Below are 15,975 nucleotides of genomic sequence, written 5' to 3' on the forward strand. Positions count from 1 at the left end.
GCACATGCTCGCTATCACTCTGAAACATCACCACAGTATTGCTCCAGTGTCTCAGCAGTATTAACCCTCACTGACATTCCAACAGTATCACTCCTCAGCATCACTCTTTGATGTTGAACCCCAGCGTCACACCCCCAGCGTCACACCCCCAGCATCACACCAAGTCACCCCAGTGTCTCCATCCAATATCTCTCTCTGATGTCACCCCTCCAGCAATACCCCAACATTACCCCCTGTTGCATCGGATACCGATGAGTGTGGCTCTTCTCAGCGAACCTGGCCTATCCCGGCTCAGGGGCCAATAACAGCACAACCAGACTCAATGTGGCATGCTGAAAAATGGCAAATTTATTGCATCCTACACTTCTACTTATAGTGTCTCTACTTCGTTACTGCCTCTCTTGGGTGTCACCTACTCTTATCTACTACTGACATGCCAGGGGTTTTTGGATTCACCAGTAAGCTTTTCTGCGCGACCCTGTTCCGTACTGCATGTGAGACTTTCTTCTTTCTTTCTAGGATTGGCGCCTCCACCACCACATGCTGTAGGTGTTTTGGGCTGCCTGAGTTCCCGCGTTGAACGTGTCCTGTTCCTCGGAAAGGTGTGGACGTTACTAGACAAGAAGTTCAGAATCACAGAATTGTTCTCGTCACTCCTCCAGATGTGCTGAGTCCAGCGCCACATGTTGTTGGCCTTCTGGGCCCTGATTTGCTGTATTGGCTGTGCCCTGATCCTTGGAGCGGGGTAAGTGACATGGCTGTCCCTACCGGAAGGCGGTCTGCGCTTTCCTTGTCCTGTGCCCAAACGCTTGCAGCGTGGAACTGCGGCCCTCGCGAGCGGTGTGAGGACTTTAGGCAGGATCTTGGTGGACGAAGCAGGAAACCACAGCCGGAGGTGGATGCCAATTTTCAATGCTTAGTCTCTGTGCCAGCGTACGTTGATCCCTGATGTGTCCTGTTTAACACGCTCGCTGAGGTCCTCTGGGCTTGGTGTCGGATGTCCCTCGTGCTCACGTTGCTTTCACTGGGTGTTCTTCCTTTCCCCATCTTCTGGTCTCTCTAGTTCTGATGGGATGTCAGTGCCATCTGTCAATGTTGTCTTTTCTGTTTGGGTTCAACGGCATTTTGTTAGTATTTGTACTGTTTTTGTTATTGGTTCTCGTTTTCCATGTTGACTGTAGGGCCTTTGGATTTTCCTTCTTCTAAGTGCAACGTCTTGGCTAATTGTGATGTCAAAAGAAGAGGTAGGTTTCAAAAGATTCTTCTGCTGAGTGCTGTCCATTAATTCAGGATGGTTTAATGACCAGTCCTGTCCCCCAGTAATGTTTTTCTATACCATATGTTAAGGTTTTTTCTTTCCTTTCTGTTTTTGGTGATCGATGGCGTTGGCCTTTTTTGTTTGCCGTATTGTTGTATTGCATGTCTCGTTATCCTCGTGAAGGCTAAATTATTACTTCATTATGAGTTGATGGTGATCATTAATAATTTTGCTTTGTATTGAAGACGTTGAAGTGTAGAGGTGCGCCTTGACCGAGCAATGTGCATCTTCCATTTGGGCTCTTGTTCCATAGTTTTGGAGACATATGAGATCGACCGTCAGCAATATTTACTCCTCTTTTTGATTGGCATGCTATGTTGATCCCTGTGTTTGTGTTTGCGCTTGCTGAGGTCCTGTCGGCTTGGTTTCAGTTTTCTCTTGCGCTCAGTTTGGTTTCACCAACTTTTCTTGTTTTGTTTCGTGTTTCCTGCTGCAGAAATTGCTCTCTTGCCTGAAGGGGAGGAGCTGCTGCTGCAGTCTGTTATTTGTTCCTTTGCTGACTAAGAGGAATCCGTGAACACTGACTAGATTTTTCAGCAGTTAGATAGCGAGGCAGTTTTGCTGTCAACAGAATTACAGGTTAATTTCTCGATGATGAAGTGCATGTGGAATTAGATTCTTGAGAGGAAAAAGACTCTGTGATTTCTTCTTCATTCTTCCCTATAGATTTTTGCGTTGTTCTGTGCGTGTGTTGTGCAGCTTTCTGGATCCTATGGAAGTTACCTTACATTCTGTAATAACAAATACTGTCTCGTTTCATAGTATTTGTGATGGCAATCGTACAGATAGTAGCTCATCACAAGGCGGAGAATCGGATTCAGGTTTTGTAATGACTGTCGCTATGTGTTTTTTCTTTACTGTTATTGCTTTGTGAAAGGATTGCGCTGTATGTAGTTATTGGGTGCTGTTGGTGAAAACTTTTACACGGAGTTTGTCTTATGTCTTTCCTTTGACTTGTCTTGTGCACTATGGTGACTCGACTGTGTACTGCTATGTTTTGTGCAAATGTGATATGCATTGAAGATCTGGGTTCTGTTATCGTGTTTCTGTTAGTGTGTCTTAATACTTGGGTTTTATAGAATGTAATCAGGTTTATAGTTGGGATTTACCATTCGTATCCCTATAATGACTGGGCCCAATACCCCGGTTGACCTTTAGCAGTGCACAATGGCTACCGAGATCTGTTCCATCAGTTTCCAGGCAGCAAGGCGAGACTAATAGGTAGGCAGCTACCATGATCTCCTTTATGTCCGTTTTCAAAGTTGGGCGTCCCATTTGCCAGTCTCCAAACTATCGGAACATTTCTGGTTAGCGTGGACCACTGAAGAACGAGGAAGAGCAGGTTGGCATTGATGTCTGCCCATTTCATCAGCAGTCCAGGGTGAGACCTGTCAGGCCCCACGGACTTGCTGGCATCCAGTTTTCAGAGGAGGTCCGAAACAGTCTCATCATATATCACGCAGGGCCTGTTCTGTTGTACATGCCAATTTACCAAAGTAGGCAGCTGTGTGGCCAGGGAGTACGAAGTCTTGAATAGTAAGATTGAGGCAAAGAAGGCATTAAGAGCCTTAGTATTATTCTGATCCTCAGTCAGCAAGTTGCCCTTGGTGTTCAACGAGGGATGGAGATGCTGTATAGTCCTCCTCCTGCTGTTGATGTATTTATAGAAACATTTTGTGTTTTCGTTAACCTTAGCGGCCAAGTTCACGTTCATCTTGGCTTTGGCCTCTGTAATTTTCTCCCTGTACAGCTTCCCTATGTACCTGTAATCATTATAAGTAGCTCGCCCACTTTTCCAGAGAACGTAAACTTTGGTTTCGTTTTTGAATTGCAGCCAAAGGTCTCCGTTCAGCCCATGTGCCCTCCTCGCCCGTCGGCTCATCTTCTGTGACTTGGGACTGTCAGCTCTCCCAACTTAAAAATAGTTTACTTTAAGTATTCCCAAGCTTCCTGGGCTCCTACGCTCTCCAAAAGTACCACCGAAGGGACTGTCCCAATTATGATCCTAAGGAGGTTAAAGCCTGCCCTTCAGAAGTCTGAGGCAGCAGTTCCGCTGTCCCCAACGTGGATCGAGAAGGATCAAGAAATCTAGCATTTCTGTGTCGTTACGGCCCAGATGGCATCCAATTTTTATGTCCCCCTCGAGTACTTCTTTATTAACAAGCAGTGTCCAGGATTTTCATTGCTTTCTTTGGTTCTTTCACTGGCTGCATTTGGAAGTTATTTCTTGGGTTCTTTAGAAATGCCTGGGACTGTTCTGTATCTGCCATATAATGAATGCAGCACACGTTTGGGAAGTTGAAGTTCTCCACAAGAAGAAGAGGGAGAGAGCTTGAGACTGTACCAGCTGTCTATAAAGCGTCTCACCCTGGCTTGTAGCAGACACCCACAATACCAGAAGTGTTATCAATCTTTGTTTCTATTCTGGCCCATGAGTTCTCAAGCCTATCATCGCTGACATTGATTTCCATACATTCACATACTTTTCTACCGTACAGGGCTGCACCACCGCCTTTCTTTCTTTGTTGTTCCTTTTGGCAAGTGTGTAGCTATCCGTCACAGAACTTCAGGTGCTGCAGTTATTCCTCATGTCAATCATATTACAGCTTTCTGATTGCACAATGGCCTCTAGTTCATCTTTTTTATTACCTATGTTGCATGTGTTAGAGTATAGGCAGTTGAGCCGGGTTTCCTTTCGATTGTCAGCAGCCCTAATAGTGTCTTGAGCATGTTCAGGTGTTACCACAATTACTAACGTCACAGCAATCGCCGCATTCTTCCTCCCGCTTCACTGAGATGCAAGAGTGTGGATTCTCACCAGCTCTTCCCTCTCCTACAAGGACAGGTAGCTTATCTAGAGGTTCCATTCTAGTTATCGTGGTTAAACCCCTACCCCCTTTGTGACTATTTTAAAGGTCTGTCAAAGAACATTCCAATTCCTTCCAGGCTTGCCGGGCTTGGAGGCACGTCTTAATTTGTTGGCCCATCGTGTTTAGTCTCTCATGATTCCTTTATAATCAATGAATATTAAGATGTTGCAATTATGAAATAAAGAAGAGAGTTAGGCAAAGCAGTTGATAATAACAGAAAGAGAATAGATAGAAAGCTTCCTTGTATCCTTGGCTCATTTACCAAACTGCAGCGGAACGGATCTTCAGAAGTGATCCTTCACCACAGGTGGTCAGCTCTTAAGTGGATCCAGGAGGGTTGGAGCCTGGCTCCGCCCATTTCACCAGCACAGGTTGATTGCCTTCACCTGTGGTCCTGTGGATGACTCATCGGTCACCTCAGGTGACCAATCAGCGGTTCAGGCCATGACTGAGCAGTTTCCATACAGTCCTACATGGAGGATGACATCCCTGTATGTAGAGGTATATCGGATTTATTTGTGCATTCCATATGGCAGGCTGCTGTTAACCATTCTATTATAGACTGGTTTTCCTTCAAATATTGATTACCTGCATATAACCTCTGCCTGAGAGCAGGATGCACAGTCACGGTGGCCTGCTTGGGTATTTTTGGGCCATTCACCAAAACACTTTCTGCCTCAGAATCTCACAGTCTTAATAACCAAGGTGGTACTGTTTCTGTAGGCTTCTGCCAAGAATCGCTGTACCCAATCCATCAGTTCCATTGCCGTGTACGGCCGGGCTGTTACGTGCAAATGCGTGAGGACAGGGGGCCACTGATCAGGAGCCACCTTTGCCTGTCTGTCCTGTGTTTTTTTTTTGTTTTGTTTTCTGAGTTATGACAGGACAGACTTGTAGCGGATCTGTTGAAATTGCAAATTCGAGATCTAATTTAGATTTTTTTATTTTCCTGGTGAATGCAGTCTGTTGATTCAGGATTCTGGTCATCGTGTATTGAAATGTTATAAACTTGACCTATTAGAAGATGTAGAATTGGTTTCTTTCTTGTTAATATGCCCATTTCTTAGTCTATGTTGTCTATATGGTTTTTGACAAGTTGTTTTTCATTCTCTCAAGTATTATTCCTCATTTTAGCACGATTTCAAGTATTTAATAGCGGTCAGGCCATTGTGGAGGCAGCCAATTGTCTTTCTTTTGTGATCAGTATATCTTTGTTAACTCCCTAAAAGTAATCTGCCACATAGTACAGGGAAATATTTCCCATAACACGTAAGGGACCCTGTTTTTCAGTGATGTCTGCTTATTCATAATAGGGAAGTTCCACAAATCCTGGGATTTGTCCAGGAGTCATTTTATTTAGGGGGACAGCGTTCTCCGCCTTTTACCCATTTATAGAAATTTCAAAGAAAAGATATGATGTATATTTGGCTTGCCTAAGTTGCCTAGGGTATTAAAGTGTTGCAATTATGAAATACTCAAGAGAGTCAGGCAAAGAAGGTTATAATAACAAAAAGAGAATAGATAGAAAGCTTACCCGTATCTTGGGCTCGTTTACCAAATTCCAGCTGAGCAGATCTCCAGAAGTGATCATTCACCACAGGTGGTCAGCTCTTAAGTGGATCCAGGAGGTTGGTGCCTGGCTCCGCCCATTTCACCAGCACAGGTTGATTGCCTTCACCTGTGGTCCCGTGGATGACTCATCAGTCACCTCAGGTGATCAATCAGAGGATCAGGCCATGACTCAGCAGTTTCCATACAGTCCTTCATGAAGGATGACATCCCTGTATGTAGAGGTATATCGGACTTTTTTGGCCATTCCGTATGGCAGCGTGCCGTTAACCATTCTGTTATAGACGGTTTTCCTTAAGATATTGATTATCTGCATATAACCTCTGCCTGAGAGCAGGATGCACAGTCACGGTGGCCAGCTTGTTTACTTTCTGGCCATTCACCCAAAAACTTTCTGCCCCAGAATGCCACGTCTTCATAACCAAGCTGGTACAGTTTCTACAGCTTCTGCCAAAATCCCTGTACCCAACCCATCAATTCCATTGCTGTGTACGCCTGGGCTGTTGCATGGAAATGCGTGAGGGCAGGGGGCCACTGATCAGGCAGCAGCTCTGCCGGTCTGTCCTGTACTTTTTTTGTTTTCTGAGTTACGACAGGACAGACTTGTAGCGGATCTGTTGAAATTGCAAATTCGAGATCTAATTTAGATTTTTTTATTTTCCTGGTCAACGCAGTCTGTTGATTCAGGATTCTGGTCATCGTGTATTGACATGTTACAAACTTGACTTACTGGAATATGTAGAATTGGGTTCTTCCCTGTTAAGATGCCAACTTCTTGCTCTAACATTTCAATATTGTTTTTCAAAAGCTGGTTTTCATTCTTTAAAGTATTATTCCTCGTTTCAGCATGATTTAAAGTATTTAATAGTGGTCATGCCATTGTGGAGGCAGGTAATTGTCTTTCTTTTGTAATCAATGTATCTTTGCTTAGTCTATGAAAGTAATCTACTTAACAGTATTGGGAAAAATATTTCCCATAACATGTAGGGGACCTCATTTTTCAATGTTAACTGTTAGTTCAGAACAGTGAGATTTCATAAGTCCTGGGACCTGCCCAGGAATCATTTTATCTAGGGGTGCAGTGTTTTCTCCCTTGACCCATTTATAGAAATTGCGAAGAAAAGAGACGTTATAAATTTTAGTATATTTGGTCTGCTGTACTTGCCAAGCATATCTTAATTAATATTAAGATGCTACAATTATAAACAAGAGAGTCAGGCAAAGAAGATTATAATTACAAAAAGAGAATAGGTAGCAAACTTACCCATATGCTGGCCTTCATTATCAAACTCTATCACAGTAGATTTCCAGAAAAGATTGTTCCCCACTGCTGGTCAGTTTTTAAATGGGTCCAGGAGGGGCGGAGCCAGACTCCGCCCTTCTGGCAGCACCGGTTGATTGCCTTCAGCTGTGCTCCGTGCTGACTCATCGCTGCCTCAGGTGATCAATCAGAGCTTCAGGCCATGACTCAGCAGTTTTCATACAGTCACCAATTGGCATCAGGGACAGACTGGGATTAAAATATGTGGGTTATCGCAGGTCCTCCAGCTATAAACCTCCCTTGGCAGCCTTTCACGTTATTCATTTTCTTTGCCCTATGGCTGTACCGGCACTTTAAGGGCCCACCTGAAGCTGTGATGGAACACCTGGGGAGGGGTGTGGCCCTGCAGCACAGCTGGGGGCAATTTGTCTGTGGGTGGGGCAGAGCCAGGCTCCACCCCTCCTTGATCCCATTTAAGGGCTGGGAAGGGCAGGGGCAGCATCTGAGCCTGCGGAGTGCTTCCTTTGGAGTGTGCCTTGCTCTTAGGGATGGGGTGAGTGATTTTTTTTTTTCTCTATTTTGTAGCTGTTTTCTCTTTTTTGGCAGGGAATCCTGTCTGTACTTAGGGGGTGGTAGCCGTTTGTACCTGGAAGCTGCTTCCTTCACTTCAGAGTGTGGGTGAGTGTTGGTCCTTGGAATGGGGTAAGTGGTTTCTTTTTTTATTTCAGGGTTCTCATCTCCTCTTTTTGGGGGATCCTAATTCCTTTGAAGGGCTGGTAGCTGTAAGAACAGCATCTGAATCTGGAGACTGCTTCCTTTGGGGTGTGGGGTGAGCACTTAGAAAGGGTTGAGAGATTCTTGCTTTATTTCAGAGCTGTGAACTCTGATTTTCTGGGGGATCTCAAGCTGGGTTAGAGCAGCTGTTTTAGCTATGTGTGTTGTTTCCTTTTCAGTGGTTCTCAGGTCATAATCTCCCATCTGGGCTTCAAATATGTTCTTTCTATTTCTCTGTATTCCCACTTCATGGCTGTAATTAATAGTGCTTTGTGTTTATTGCATCTATGCAGTGTTTTTTAAGGGCATTCTGTGCATCTTTGTACTGTTCTCATTACGTTCTGTGTCTCTTCTGATTTCATTTTGCAGCATGATGGGGTTTAATGATTACCTGGGCTCCTCCAATCAGCGGTGTGAGATCTGTGCGGCAGGTAACGAACACCATGAGCCCTATGTTGGTACACGGCTTGTACGCAGGTAGGTTTGCGATGCGGTCCGACTCCCCCACAGTGAACATCCACAGCTGGATCACGTTGCTCAGAGTCTGACCCAGTCTTGCCTTGAAAGAGGCAGCGCATCCACTACGTCTCTGGCAACCTGTTCCACTGCCTCACCACCCTCTCTGTGGAAGACATTTTCTTTAGATTTAACCTCAATTTTCCCTTGTTCTTTCCTTTAGCTATTGAAAGGCTGTTACCAGGTCACCTTGGAGCCTTTACTTTTCCAGGCTGAACAGTCCAGCTCTCCCTTCTTAAAGCAGAGGTGTTCCATCCTTAGGTTCACGTTTGTGGCTGTACTCTAGATGTGCTCCCACTGCTCCGTGTCTGTCTGCACTGAGGACCCCATGTCTGGGTGCAGCACTGCAGGTGAGGCCTGACTAAGATGATCAGAGGGCTGGAGCACTTCTCCTATGAAGAAAGTTTGAGGAAACTGGGGTTGTTTTTCTTGGAGAAGAGAAAGCTCTGGGGAGACCTCATCACAGCCTTACAATACTCAAAGGAAGTACATAAGCAGGAGGGGGGATGGCTGTTTATGAGGGTGGATAGCGATACGACAAGGGGAATGGTTTTAAACGGAGACAGGGAGGTTTAGGTTGGTTATTAGGAGGAAGCTTTTTGTACAGAGGGTGCTGACTCACTGGAACGTGTGCTTTAGAGTCACTTCCAGGAGGATCTGCTCCGTGATCACGCCCAGCACAGGGGTGAGACTGACATGGTGGTAGTTGCCAGGGTCACACTTTTTATCCTTAATATCTGGTGTGCTGTCACCTTTTTACTAGTTATCAGGGACTTCACCTGACTGCCTCCACTTCTGAAATACCATTGAGAGTGGCTCAGTGACTGCAGCGGTGAATTGTCTTGGAATTGTGGGATTCATCTCGTCAGGACCCAAATGTTCGGGTCCTCAGGTGGTCTAGAACCTGATCTCCCATCATAGAGTGGGATGGGCAGGGGTCTGTGGGACTGGCATCGCTTCCTCAATCCCCACCTACCAAACCAAAGGTGAGGGCAGTGTATAGTGAGCAGTTACCAAAGAAGATGAAAGCAAAAATGTTGTTGGGTACTTGAGCCTTCTCTGGTGGTAAGCAGCATCGTGCACAGAGTGCAGCCACGTTGCTTGAGATAGGAGCGCAGCTTTGTGTAAGAGGTACATATGTCGGGCAGTGCCTTCATTAATTTGTTGTGTCCAACAGGTGGCAGCAGAGCTGCGGTGCTCCCGAGTGCCGTAACGACTGCATGGAGATGTGTGGATTTCCATGGGAACAGCAAGGAACCGGAATCTGCATTTCCTGGAATGCCCCGGAAGCTCACTTTGCTGACTGGTAATTGTCTGCCCAACAGGTAAGGGCAATGCACAGCCACCAGTGTTTACCCATTCCATAGCATGGCACAACATGGTGCTCCCAGAGCTCTGAATTGCACTTCGTGGTGCCCGGAAGGCTGCCTGTTCTTTTCTTTCTGCATTCTCCTTGTCTCTGGCTTTTCGCTGTAGCGTTTACCTTTTTTTTGTCCTCTGTGTTCCCTTCTGCATTGTCTTGTCTTCCTGTTTTTGCGTTCCATGCCACATTCTCTTGGCCATTGCCCTTGGCTTTCTTTGCCGCATTCACTTCAGCACTCAGTTTTGGCGTTCCCTGCCGCGTTCTCTTGCCCTCCTGCTTTGGCATATCCTTCCGCGTAGTCTTGGCCATCGCCCTTTGCATTTCTTTTCACTTTCTCTTGGCCGTTGTCCTTGCCTGCGCATTCACTTGCCCTCCTGTTTTTGTCTTCCCCACCAAATTCTCTTGGCCATTACCATCGGCTTTCTTTTGCCACATTCTCTTTAGCATTCGGTTTTGGCGTTCCCTTCCATGTTCTCTTGGCCACTGCCCTTGGCTTTCTTTTGCGTCGTTCTCTTCAGCATTCAGTTTTGGCGTTCCCTTCCATGTTTTCTTCGGCCATCGCCCTTTATTTCTGTGCTCTGTTCTCTTTGGCCTTCCCAGCTGCGTTCTGTTGGCCTCCTGTTTTGGCCTTCCCAGTTGCCCTCTCCTTGCCGTTGCTTTGCTTGTGCTTTCCCTTTGCTTTTGCCCTTCCATTGCCTCAGCTGCCTGCTTTGCTTTGCCTTTGCTGTGGTTTACTGTGGGTATTCTGCTTGACTTTGGCTCTCTGGAATTGGCTGGGAGACAGCGTTAATGTTAACCTTGGCCTGAAGCCATAGCTTAATGGGAGCTCTGATGATAATTACTTTAACCTGGAGCGTACTTGTAAATCGAACCGTGAAGCCAATATTATAAATGTCTTTATCCTAAATGCTGTCATTAAATTAATGCCATGTTTTCTTTCAAAGTGCTCCTAGTTGTACTTGTAGTGCGGAACACTGCTGTTAAACTAACTGTAATTTCAACCCTATCAATAGCATTAATTATATCCCTAATGCTCCCTTGTGTTGTTAGTAGAGCAACATGTGGGGGGTGCAGCCCTACATAAGCAGGGCAGTGCCTTCATTAATTTGTTGTGTCCAACAGGTGGCAGCAGAGCTGCGGTGCTTCCGGGTGCCGTAACGACTGCATGGAGATGTGTGGATTTTCATGGGAACAGCAAGGAACCGGAATCTGCATTTCCTGGAATGCCCCGGAAGCTCACTTTGCTGGCTGGTAATTGTCTGCCCAACAGGTAAGAGCAATGCACAGCCACCAGTGTTTATCCATTCCATAGCATGGCACAACATGGTGCTCCCAGAGCTCTGAATTGCACTTAGTGGTGCTCGGAAGGCTGCCTGTTCTTTTCTTTCTGCATTCTCCTTGTCTCTGGCTTTTCGCTGTAGCGTTTTCCTTTTTTTTGTCCTCTGTGTTCCCTTCTGCATTGTCTTGTCCTCCTGTTTTTGCGTTCCATGCCACATTCTCTTGGCCATTGCCCTTGGCTTTCTTTGCCGCATTCACTTCAGCACTCAGTTTTGGCGTTCCCTGCCGCGTTCTCTTGCCCTCCTGCTTTGGCGTATCCTTCCGCGTAGTCTTGGCCATCGCCCTTTGTATTTCCTTTCACTTTCTCTTGGCCGTTGTCTTTGCCTGCGCATTCCCTTGCCCTCCTGTTTTTGCGTTCCTTGCCACATTGTCTTGACCGTCGCCCTTGGCTTTCTTTTGCCACATTGATTTCAGCGTTCAGTTTTGGCATTCCGTGCCGTGTTCTCTTGGCCATCATCCTTGGCATTTCCTTCCACGTTCTCTTGGCCTTGCGCTTGCCTGGGCATTCCCTTGCCTTCCTGTTCTTGCATTCCATGCCACATTCTCTTGGCCTTTATCCTTGGCTTTATTTTGCCACATTGTCTTCAGCATTCAGTTTTGGCGTTCCCAGCAGCATTCTCTTTGACTTCTTGTTTTGGTCTATCGGCCACCTTTTGCATTGGCCTTCTTTGCCTTCTTGTCTTTCGCCTCCTATTTTGGCAGATTCCTACCATGTTTTCTCTTACCCTTGCCTGGGCTTCCATCCTATGTTCCCTTGGCCTTCCATTGTGCCGTTTCTTGATGCGTTTTCTCAGCTTTTGCCCTTGGCCTTTCCTGCTGCGGTCTTTTTGGATGTATATTTTGCCCTTTTCTGTTGAGTTCTCCTTGCCCTTGCCCTCATCTTGGCTTTCCATTGGGTGCTCTGTTTGCTTTTGCCCTTGCGTTAGCTCGGCTGTTTGCGTTGCATTTAGCTTGGTTTTCCGTGGGAGTTGCGCTTCTGTTTGCCTCTGGCTCTTTGGGATTGGCTGGGAGGCAGCGTTCATGTTAAGCTTGACCTGAACCCATAGCTGAATGGGATTTTTAATGATAATTTTGTTAACCCGCAGCGTATCTGTAAACCAAACTCTTTACCCAATGTTAAAAATGTCTGTTCCCCTAAATGCTGCATTAAAAATCATGCCCCATGTTTTCTGTCAAAGGAACCTTGTCATTGTAATGCAGAACACTTTGTTAAACTAACTGTAAGTTCAACCCTATGAATAGCGTTAATTATATCCACAGCACTGTCTTGTGCCATTGTTGGAGCCACATATGGAGGATGCAGCTCTTTGTATGTGGGGCAGTGCCTTCATTTTTGTTTTGTGTCCAACAGGTGGCAGCCGAGCTGCGGTGTTCCAGAGTGCCGTAACGACTGCACGGAGATGTGTGGGTCTTCATGGGAACAGCAAGGAACCGGAATCTGCATTTCCTGGAATGCCTCGGAACTCTATTAGCTGATTGGTAATTGTCTGCTCAACAGGTAAGGGCAATGCACACCCACCGGTGTTTAGTTATTATTTAGTTAGACACAAGGTAGCGTTTCCAGAGCTCATTTCTACATTTCGTGGTGCCTCGAATGTTGCTTGTCTTACTCTTCGTGCATTCTCCGTGCCTTTGCCCTTTCCTTGCTGTGTTCTCTTGTTTTTCTGTTTTGGCGTTCCCTATGGCATTCTCTTGCCCTTTGTCCTTAGCCTTCTTTGACACGTTCTGTCTGCGTCCGGTTACCCACGACATTCTGTTTGGCCTTTGGTTTTGGCGTTCCCTTCCATCTTCTCTTTGGCCATTAGTCTTGGCCTTTGCAACGTTCCCTTTGGCTTTCCCTTCTAGCGTTCCACGCGACGTTCTTTTTGGCATTCAGTTTTGGTATTCCTGGCCGCGTTCTCTTTGGCCATTGCCCTTGGCCTTCTTTGCCACGTTGTCTTTGGCTCTTGTTTTTGCATTCCCTACAGCGTTGTCTTTGCCCCCTCGTTCTGGCCTTCCCTGTTATGTTCTCTTTGGCCTCGGTTTTGGCGTTCCCTTCAACGTTCTCTTTCGCCATTGCTCCCGGCCTTCTTTGCCCCCTTCCCTTCGGCCTCTTGTTTTGGCATCCCTTACGGCTTTCTTTTTGGCCTTTGGTTTTGGCCTTCTGTGCCGTGTTCTCTTTGGCCTTTGCCCTTGAACTTCTGCATTGGCCTTCCATGTAGCATTCTCATGGACTTCGCCCTCCATTTTGGCCTCCTTTGCGTGTTCTCTTTAGTCTCTGTTCTGGCGTTCTCTGCGGCCTTCTCTTAGGGCCTGACCTTTGACGAGGCCTTTTCTTTGGCGTTCAGCCTGCTTTTGCTATTCCTTTGCCTTTGATGTTGCCTTCCATTGTGTGTCGTCTATGCCTTTTTCCTCTTTTTTTGTGTTCCCTCTGCAGTTCCCTTTGACTTTCGGTCTTGCTTTTCCCTGGCCTTCCTAACAGTCACTCTGAGCGTAATCCTAATATACCTAAGGCTAATACCTTCATCCTAATGAGCTCTGAATCTCAAATGCAGTGCTAATTGTAAGCATGACTGTATAGATAATTGTAGTAACCGTCCAAATTAACCTTGAACCTACCCTTTAATTGGGCACTAAAGCCATGTGTAATCTCCTTTGTAAGTCTAAGAAAAATCCTATAGCTTCCTTGTTCCAGTACTGCTGATCTTACTGTGAAGCCATTTCTTGGGGTGGCGTTTGGCTTCCATGTTTTGTGGTGGTGGGCTTACGGTGAGTGTTGTTTGTGTCGGCATTCCTCCTTGTAAACCGTGTCTCTCTGTATTACAGGTGAAGATGTCTTCCACATTTCCAGTTGATGATTTCCCTGCTGGGACCGCATCAGCTTTTCAGGTCTGACACACTGACCACCAGCTCGGTTCAGTTGAGCAGTTACCCGTATTTCCCGGTCTGTTCCCTTTGCTTAGTCTTCCTTTCAGTCTTCCAGAAGCTCCTGTCACCGTCCAAGGTCGGCACAGGCAACGTGTGATTTGTGGCACTGAGTCTCACTGTAGTTCATTCAATGACCTCAGCTCAGCGATCCCATCCACTCCGCTCCTTTGGGCCCTTCTACTGTCAGGCCAATGAAAGCTTCTTATTTATGCAATTTGTGTTCTTGCCCGGCCATTTCTAGCCTCGTGCCCCTTTGTGGCCTTTCTGAGAATTGCAGTGATTTCACTGCGTGCATCCAAGTTATTTCAATTAAATTGGTTTCAGTTTCGCAATCAATTCATGTGAACCAAATTGGTTTTAGCTTTGCCTTGCTTATGGGGTTGGGTTAGCTTTGCTTTGTTTGTTTGTACCGCAGGGCTAACCCAACCCCATAAGTAAGGCCTAAGCGCCGTTGGAGGCGATTTGTGTTCCTTCCCGGCCAGTCTGAGATTCATGCCCCTTTGTGGCCATTTGGAGAATTGCGCTGATTTAAGCACGCGTATTCAATTTATCTATTCAAAATAGTCTTCAGCTTTGCAGTTACTTTGCATTAACCAAATTGACTTGGGCTTTGCATTCAGTTAATGTAAACCAAATTGGCTTGAGCTTTGCCTTGCTTACGGGGTTGGGTTAGCTTTGCTTTGTTTGTTTGTACCGCAGGGCTAACCCAGCCCCGTAAGCAAGGCCCAAGGGCCGTTGGAGGCGATTTGTGTTCTTTCCTGGCCAGTCTGAGACTCGTGCCCCTTTGTGGCCATTTTCAGAATTGTGCTGTTTTCAGCATGTGAATTCAATTTATCTCCACGAAATTGGCTTTAGCTTTGCATTGAATTTATGTAAACCAAATTGGTTTTAGCTTTGCCTTGCTTACGGGGTTGGGTTAGCTTTGCTTTGTTTGTTTGTACCGCAGGGCTAACCCAACCCTGTAAGCAAGGCTTGAGGGCCATTGGAGGCGATTTGTCTTCTTCCGGCCACTCTGAGAGTTGCACCGAGTTGCAGCCGAAATGAGAATTGCATTTTGTTTTGGACGGGCTGAGACCTTCATTGCTTTTGAGGTGGGTTGCAGTATAAAATGCTGGTGTAATGTAATCTTGTTCATGGGATATGTAGGCCTGGTGATCTTTTCCTGGTTTATCTGTTACCTGTAAAAATGTCTTGCAAGTGTATTGAAAAAGTGTGTGCTGCGCCTTTAAATTGTATCCTGCCATGTATGGAATGTGTATGCTGTTCATCAACTAAGTTTTGGAATTGTAATGAATATGTGTACCATGTTCTGCTTGTAAATGCCTAGTTGCTGTTGTTATATTGTGCATATGCTTCTAAGAGTCATGTCTTGTGGAAATAATGCTGCAATAAAATACTCGCGTCATTTTACTGTGTTGTGTCTTGCATTGTCACCGTCAGGACTGGGAACAGAAGAAGGTAGGTGTCGAAGGTAAGTGGACAGCGGTAGACTCAGAGGGACTCAGTGAAGTTGGTCAGGTAGCAGGCAGTAGTAGGGCTAGGGTATTAGACGCAGGGCTAGGGAATTAGGGTTAGGGTAGGGAATTAGACGCAGGGCTAGGGTTAGGGCTAGGGTTAGAGCAGGCTAGGATTAGACCAGGGTAGGGTTAGAGCTAGGGCTAGGGTTAGGTTAGGGTTAGGGTTAGGGTTAGGTTAGGGTTAGGGTTAGGGTTAGGGTTAGGGTTAGGGTTAGGGTTAGGGTTAGGGTTAGGGTTTGGGTTAGGGTTAGTTAGGTTAGGGTTAGGGTTAGGGTTAGGGTTAGGGGTAGGGTTAGAGGGTTAGGGTTAGGGTTAGGGTATTAGGGTTAGGGTTAGGGTTAGGGTTAGGGTTAGGGTTAGGGTTAGGGTTTAGGGTTAGGGTTAGGGTTAGGGTTAGGGTTAGGGTTAGGGTTAGGGTAGGGTTAGGGTTAGGGTTAGGGTTAGGGTTAGGGTTAGGGTTAGGGTTTAGGGTTAGGGTTAGGGTTAGGGTTAGGGTTAGGGTTAGGGTTAGGGTTTAGGGTTAGGGTTAGGGTTAGGGTTAG

The 15,975-nt window shown here is 46.2% G+C and overlaps 1 protein-coding gene across 7 annotated transcripts; it reads left to right on the top strand.

The window, feature by feature from the left end:
• The first annotated feature begins 580 nt into the window (after positions 1-580).
• LOC116217793 (uncharacterized) lies at positions 581-15,326 on the top strand. Of its 7 annotated transcripts, none has more exons than XR_014887711.1 (8): positions 2,443-4,163; positions 4,461-4,689; positions 7,625-7,847; positions 8,162-8,269; positions 9,486-9,633; positions 10,794-10,941; positions 12,361-12,507; positions 13,815-15,326. XR_014887711.1 is itself a non-coding variant. In XM_085241388.1 (7 exons), exons 1-4 carry the CDS (start codon positions 684-686, stop codon positions 9,616-9,618), a joined length of 375 nt encoding a protein of 124 aa, XP_085097514.1. In that variant the 5' UTR covers positions 581-683; the 3' UTR covers positions 9,619-9,633; positions 10,794-10,941; positions 12,361-12,507; positions 13,815-15,326. The 7 variants fall into 7 exon arrangements, 1 of the variants encoding a protein (XP_085097514.1); XR_014887712.1 differs by having other exon boundaries at positions 2,451-4,689; positions 7,625-7,696; positions 7,790-7,847; XM_085241388.1 differs by lacking the exons at positions 2,443-4,163; positions 4,461-4,689 and adding an exon at positions 581-745 and having other exon boundaries at positions 7,625-7,696.
• The last annotated feature ends 649 nt before the right edge of the window (positions 15,327-15,975 follow it).

The sequence above is a fragment of the Meleagris gallopavo genome, chromosome 22 (assembly GCF_905368555.1).
Source record: "Meleagris gallopavo chromosome 22, MGAL_WU_HG_1.1, whole genome shotgun sequence".
In the NCBI taxonomy this organism is placed as follows: Eukaryota; Metazoa; Chordata; class Aves; order Galliformes; family Phasianidae; genus Meleagris; species Meleagris gallopavo.

Bases quoted from the DNA above. Each gene is read 5' to 3' on its own strand.
- LOC116217793 (XM_085241388.1), top strand. From the start codon at position 684: ATGTTGTTGGCCTTCTGGGCCCTGATTTGCTGTATTGGCTGTGCCCTG. The intron at 7,697-8,161 runs GTGAGTGTTGGT...TTCATTTTGCAG, and splicing joins TCCTTCACTTCAGAGTGTGG to CATGATGGGGTTTAATGATT. The intron at 8,270-9,485 runs GTAGGTTTGCGA...TGTGTCCAACAG, and splicing joins GGTACACGGCTTGTACGCAG to GTGGCAGCAGAGCTGCGGTG.